The sequence below is a fragment of the Zeus faber genome, assembly GCF_960531495.2.
Source record: "Zeus faber genome assembly, chromosome: 13".
Lineage (NCBI taxonomy): Eukaryota > Metazoa > Chordata > Actinopteri > Zeiformes > Zeidae > Zeus > Zeus faber.
Window position 1 is genome coordinate 28,983,433 of NC_137198.1, and position 6,978 is coordinate 28,990,410.

The 6,978-nt window shown below is 42.8% G+C and overlaps 1 protein-coding gene across 1 annotated transcript in view; it reads left to right on the forward strand.

Annotated features, from left to right (window-relative positions):
* Positions 1-6,264, forward strand: part of LOC307238933 (amine sulfotransferase-like) — a gene marked incomplete at both ends in the record, with an annotated part of 7,519 nt that extends 1,255 nt beyond the window's left edge. Inside the window, 5 exons of the mRNA XM_080012087.1 lie at positions 3,665-3,873; positions 3,955-4,081; positions 4,734-4,828; positions 5,143-5,323; positions 6,143-6,264. Of these exons, the coding sequence (XP_079868213.1) occupies positions 3,665-3,873; positions 3,955-4,081; positions 4,734-4,828; positions 5,143-5,323; positions 6,143-6,264 (734 nt within the window). The remainder of the gene's footprint in view (positions 1-3,664; positions 3,874-3,954; positions 4,082-4,733; positions 4,829-5,142; positions 5,324-6,142) is intronic.
* Positions 6,265-6,978: the final 714 nt, after the last annotated feature.

Genomic DNA, 6,978 nt, shown 5'->3' on the forward strand with positions numbered 1-6,978 from the left:
ACATCACGTGTGCCACCAGGGGAGATAGAACTTTGGACCACTGTTACACACCGGATACAAGACCGTCTCGCTCCCTGCTTTCGGAAAACCTGATCACACCATGGTGTCGCTGGTTCCCGTTTACAAGCCGTGCATTGCGTGTGAAGCGGTGGTGACGATGGGATGTAAAGCGGTGGTCCGACCAATCAGAGGCCGTGCTTCAGGATGCTCTTACTGACGTAGACTGGGGCGTGTTCCAATCAAGTTCCAATAACTTCAGTGAGTTTATGGAAGAAGTTGTGAGCTTCATAGCTACGTTAGCGGACAGCATGGTTCCCACGGCGAAAGTTTGGATATTTCCTAACCAGAAACCATGGGTTGATAAGTCCATCTTGGTGCTCTGAATGCTCCCACGGCCACTTACAACGAAGGTCTTATATCCGGAAAAATGGACAATTACAATCTGCGGAGGGCGGTGAAGGAATGCGAAATGGACATACGGCGACACAGTGGAGCTACAGATGGAGCAACGGGACACCAGACGCTTGTGGCAGGTGCTGCAGACTATAACTAACTGCAAGAGCAGCCCCTCCCCAGCACCGAGTATGGACGGCTCCCTACCCCACGAATTGAACTCCTTTTATGTGCGGAAATGTCTTGCAACATTATGCTAGCTCGCCAGCTAATTGGAGTTACACTGCTGGGGATGCACTCTCAGTGTCTGAGCATGACATCAGGAGTGCTCTGATGTGCACCAGGAAAGCTAGCCCTGGTGCTGACCACGATATTCAACGCCTCCCTGGCTGAATCAGTGGTCCCGTCCTGCTTCGAGAGGTCCACCGTTGTTCCTTTCCAGAAGATCGCCTCTCCTGCCTGCCTGAATGACTACCATCTGGTGGCCCACAGCTTGGTGGTCATGAACTGTTTCGAGAGGCTGATTAAGAATTACATCTGCGCCTCCCTCCCCCGCACCTGGGATCCGCTGCAGTTCGTGTACCGGCAGAACAGATCCACGAATGGCGCAGTCTCTCAGGTACTGCACACCACGCTCGCACACCTGGATGGCCAGAAGTGGGCCTATGTGAGATTGCTGTTCATCGATAATAGTTCAGCTTTCAATACCATAGTCCCCACCAGATGGGCTGTCAAGCTGCAGGAGCTCGGACTGAACACTCACTCTGAATACAGGATCCCCCCAGGGCTGCGTCCTCAGCCCCCTACTGTACTCACTCACTACACACATGACTGTGTGGCCAGGTCTAGCTCCAACACCATCATTATGTTTGCTGACGAGGCCGTTGTGGTGGGCCTGATCCATGACGGCGACGAGAAGGCCTATTGCAAGGAGGTGATTGACCTGTGTCGTGGCAAAATCTGTAATAAAGGATCGTGAACAAATTTGTTTGTCGTGTATATTTATTTTAGAGAAACAGAGTTTCAGTCTTTGCAAAGAGAGGAGAGGGAGAGAGCGAATGGCAGGACGCAGCCTGTGGTCGAGCTCACCGTGACCTGCTGGATGGAAGGAAGAGCAGGCGTATATATGTGGTGTGACATGTAACACTGAAGACACTAAGTCTGGAGCGTATCTTTACGACGTGCTCGCCCTATCTGTCTGATATACTGCCCCGTCCAAGTGACGAACTGCTTATGCCCTTCCGGGCTTCGAGGTCATCACTTTAGACTGTGGGTCTCTGTATGTCCACAAAAGTGGGTCACAGGTGTCCCGTTGTTTATGACAACAGGGAATGGGGAGTACCCGCTTGGAATGTGTGCTGTGAAGATAGTGTTCGAATTACATGTTATTGTAAACGAGGGGAAAATAGGATTTTGCCTATACACCTGTCCCTCTGGTGCCAGGACAACAACCTCCTCCTGAACTTCAGCAAAACTGTGGAGCTGATTGTGGACTTTAGGATTACAACCGAGGACGCATATGCCATTGGTGGTAAATGGGACTTCTGTCAACAGGGTGAGCAGCTTCAAGTACCTGGGAGTCCACATCACAGAGGATTTAACATGGACTTTACATGCAGACACTTTGGTGAGAAAGGCGAGGCAGCGTCTTTACCACCCCAGGCAGCTGAAGAAATTCCAGGTCTCGTGAGGATCATCAAGTCCTTCTACTCCGGAGCAGTGGAGGGCATCCTGACAGGCAACATCACTGCCTGGTTTGGGAACTGTACTGTTCAGGCGGGCCCTGCAGATGGTTGTGCGTTCAGTTGAATGTACCAGTGGAACTACCCTCCCTCCCTGCAGGATTTAAACACCAGGAGGTGTAGTAGCAGCGCCCATAGGATCATGAAGGATCCTCACCACCCCAACAACGGACTGTTCCATCTGCTGCGGTCAGGGATGCGCCTCCGCAGTCACACAGCGAGAACAGAGAGACTGAGACAGAGTTCCTCCTGCAAGCCATAAGAACTGTAAATGCTGACCTCACCAGGGGTCCTCACTGAGACACTCACATAGGCCCCATTGCCTTACTGTACTGTAGCATACATACAGTACAATATGTAGTGATACAGTATGCATACTGTATACTGTATCACTGTTCTGGGTTACTGCATACTGTGCTGAATTGCTGTTCTGTTTGGTGGTACTGTATTGCTGTGCCATACTGTTGTTTACCGTACTGTATATCTCCACACACACTACCTCACTTTATTCACATGCTACTTTAATGCACATTTCTGTATATACATAATAGCCTATCCCATATACATAAGTCTATTCCCTTTTTTTTCTATTTTGTACCCCCACTCTGCATTATCTTTGAGTAATTATATTTTATTTTATTCTGTATTATTCGATTTACTTACCGCATTACATTTTTGGAATCAGTTAGCTAAGTAGAAATTAGATAGCTATTGTGTTCAGTCTATAACATATTGTGCATAATCACCGGGTGCGTTGCATTGACATTTCATTGCATATTTGTATGGAAGTATGTATATACTGTATATGTGATGAATAAACCTCTTGAATTTTAAATCAATTTATGGCATTATTTCCCTAACAGTGATAATTTTGTATCCTCTCTAAATACCATAGTCCTAAATGTTGGAATACGCTGAATGTTGTGGTCATGCACACTGTGGTTGTTCACTGTTTGAAACAATTGTTCAATATTTCAACCCTTTAATAATAACATTGTTGTTTGCACTGGTATTGTCTATTGTTTAGTCTGTTTCTTTGCAGTGTTTGCACATTGTCTGTGTGTCTTTACATATAGGCAATAAGGTGATTTGAGTGCTGAGTCCGAGTGTTCACAAACTGCATTCCAACAATAGAATAAAGGTCAAACTTCGTAAATCTAGTCAATGTTGTTAATCTTTGTCAATGCTGCTGATCAAGTAATACAGGAAAGGTGACATTGTTGATTTATTCGGCTGTCAATATAGAAAAAATCCTGCACCTATATTCACTTTCACTCCATTATTGATGCTAGCTAGTAATCTCGTTGTGGGGCTTCATTCATCATTGGTTACCATAGTGTCGCTAAAGCATTATGTTAAATTAATAACCAAAATCACTATTTTCCATTTGAAGAAAAACTGAAAAGGAATGTAGGAAGTGAAAATTGGCTGGAGGTGGCCTTTAAGTATGATATCGTGTTTAAATAGAAGATAGAATCTAAAAATCCCTGAGATGTCATTTAAGCTGACTGATCTAAAAACCCTTATAGGTACGGTGTGGACCCAGAAGATCATCACCCTAATTTTTGAACAGGACTTCCCAGAATTGAAGGAAACCAGCATCTTTCACAAGATGCCCTGGCTCGAGTACTTCATGAAAGGATGGAACAGTTACCAGTCCCGCCCCTCGCCACGTCTCTTCTGCTCCCACCTCCAGGAACACCTCATACCCAGGGACCTGCACAAGAAGAAAGCCAAAGTCAGTTACCATTCAGGCAGGCAGCAACCCCAGGTAGATACAGGCAAAATGGGGAGATAACATGGTATAATCGCTTCTCAGGTCATCTATGTTAGCAGGAACCCTAAAGATGCAATGGTGTCCTACTTCTACTTCACAAAGTTCATGAAGAAGCTGGAGAAACCGGAGCACTACGATGAGATGCTTGACAAGTTCTTCAGTGGATGGAGTAAGAGAGATGCTAGCTAATAAACTGTTAAATGTACAGGATCAGGTTTTGTTTACCATGACAACTCCACAAAATTGGAGGATAGTAATCGTAATTTAGGATAGAAATTTACAATGTTATTTTCATAATATCCAGCCACCCTCACAAACATATTTTAAAATTGAAATCATAGACAATATTGTTTGTACATGTTGCAATAATTTACAACTAAAAGTAGCCTTCCAGGTTCAGAAAGTGAACGTCCCAGTATTTTGAGTCGACTGTCTGGATTTTACAAAGATAAGCCAGAGAGCGATCAAATAAGAAAAATCCAGTGGCTGGTGTAAAATTATGGCAATTTCTTTTCTTTCGTAACCTGGAATGAACAATCTTCTTATATACAAAGCCTGATGAGAGAAATTAAAAAATAAAATAGTCTTAGACTCTGAAAAACTGTCTCCTGAATGTATTGCTGATAACATTTCAGTCCAGAGACATTCATCAGAGTAATGAGAAAGTGAAGTTGGAGTAAAGCTGCTCTGATGATGGTAAAAGAGAGGAAGAGATATTTCAAGATTTTTTTATAAAAGCATAAAGGTTGTCTACTTGCACTCTCTTAAAGACCTTGTCTTTCTTATTATCTCCCTCGCTATCTCTCCTTGTCCTTTTCTAGTGATTGGAGGCTGCTGGTTTGACCATGTCAGAGGATGGCATGCCAATCAGGACAAATATAACATCCTCTTTATACACTACGAGGAGATGATTAAGGTAGTCGCTAGTGATACACACACTGGTGATGCAAGACTCGCGAACAATTTCTGCGTAACGAACAAATGTTTTAAATGAGTCATGAGTCTCATGAGATCTCAGATCCCCGAGTTGTGAGTCACGGATATCCAGCAAGCAGAGACTATGACACCAAAACCGATTCTCGAAGGAGATCAGTGAGTTAAGAGTCAGGCAGATGCCCCAAGCAGAGGTAATGACACCTGAACCAGGCATTAGCCTGTGAGAATTCAATAAATCTTTGTCATTTCTAAAGTGAAAGTTGGTGAAAGTAGATTGCTTTCCCTCTTTTTCAGGATTTGAGATCAGTGGTGGTGCGTCTGTGTGAGTTTGTTGGAAAGAATCTATCGGATACAGCCATTGCCAGCATTGTGGAGAGGGTGACCTTTGAAAACATGAGACAGGATAACAAGGCCAACTATGAGTTCCTGCCTGATGACGTCAAGGATAAAGACAAGGGCAAGTTCCTGAGGAAAGGTGAGCGGCAGAACCAGTAACAACAGCATTTCAACTCCTGGTAGAGTCAATATTTGTAGTGGCCAGCAAATAACGGTAACAACAGTGAAATTTATTTTAGCGCTATATTTGCTGTCCGCTGTACCATCTGTCAAAGGATAGGTTGGCTATTTTTCAACCCAGGCCTCATGTTGGTTTTCATCATTTATTACTGTTAAACTCTTGAGAACATATACAACTGGGTGTCTCATAACAGGGATCAAATAATTTATGTAGCCCTCTGAAATCTCTCTGATGCACAGTATGAACTTTATCTGTGCAAATGACTATGCTTCTGTACTGTCGGATTTTGAGAGACAGAAGAGTCAGTTTGGCTCTGAGTTGTGAATGGAATTTTGCCATGAATAATTTAATTCTGTCAAAACCTTTTTTTTGTGGATTTCAAAGTGTAAATCAGTCACATTTAATATGAATTATGCCAAAAGCCATGATAATAATATTAATAATGTTAATGTAATAATAATGGTCAGTTTGTTTTATTGATTAACAGGATAGTGGTGTGCCAATGGGATTGTTTCATTGTAAAAAGTGTTCTGTGGCAGCAAAAAGGTTGGGAACACTGGGTTAAAGATATGTCTTTGTTAGCAATGGGGCAGGATGAGCTAATAAAACAGAATGTGATTTGAGGTTGGCCTCCAGCAGGATACTTCAGTCTTCCCTGGAAAGACATATAGTGGACAAGTTCTTATCCTTTTAGATCTAAGATTGTCATATTGGACACGCCCTAGTTTCACCTTACTCCACCTTCTTGCCACGCCCTACTCTCCTCTTCCTCCTCAGGTACCATCGGTGACTGGAAGAATGAGTTGACAGTGGCACAGAATGAGCGCTTCGACAGAGTCTACGAAGAGAGGATGAAAGACCTTCCGCTCAAATTCATCTGGGACATTCGTGAAATATAGGGTTAAAGCAGTCATAATCATTTATGTATATGTTTGTGTCAAAACACACAAGTTGGTAAAGCGTATTGTGGAAAAATCCACATCTAATACTAAATGTAACTATATGAACTCATAACCAAATTCCAGATATAATTCAAGGATATCTCCACCTCAAATTGGCCAAACCTCTCTTCTCACATTTGGCTGGAGAAAAGACCAGTAAGGGTTATCTACTATACTATGACAACGCACAGGACAAAAACCCCTGGTCATACAGAGGAAAAATCCTGTGAGGCCATCTTACAATTCTAAGAAAACACACACACAAAAAAATCATGAATCACATAATGAAATAAACAAAATAAACATAGAGATTTCACTATTACATAATGCTATGCAGATTAATCAATGGTTATCACTTAATAATGACAACAGCAAAATGCATTGTGCACGTAATGACTAACACATCCTATAATTAAGGATAACCATAATTAGACGAACATCTCCATATATTAGCATCTCCGTGTCTCAACACCTCCTTCATCATCATAAGGTGGTTTCCAATGATCTAGTGGTATGGAAACAAGCTGTCCCGTCGCCATATTAGTAATCATCTCACGAAAGATAGGTACTATACACCCTAGACAGCAACACACATTAAACACATTATCACTACAGGTATCAATATCTTTATGAACGTAGAAATCCATGGCCACAGTGCATTTCTTAGCCAAG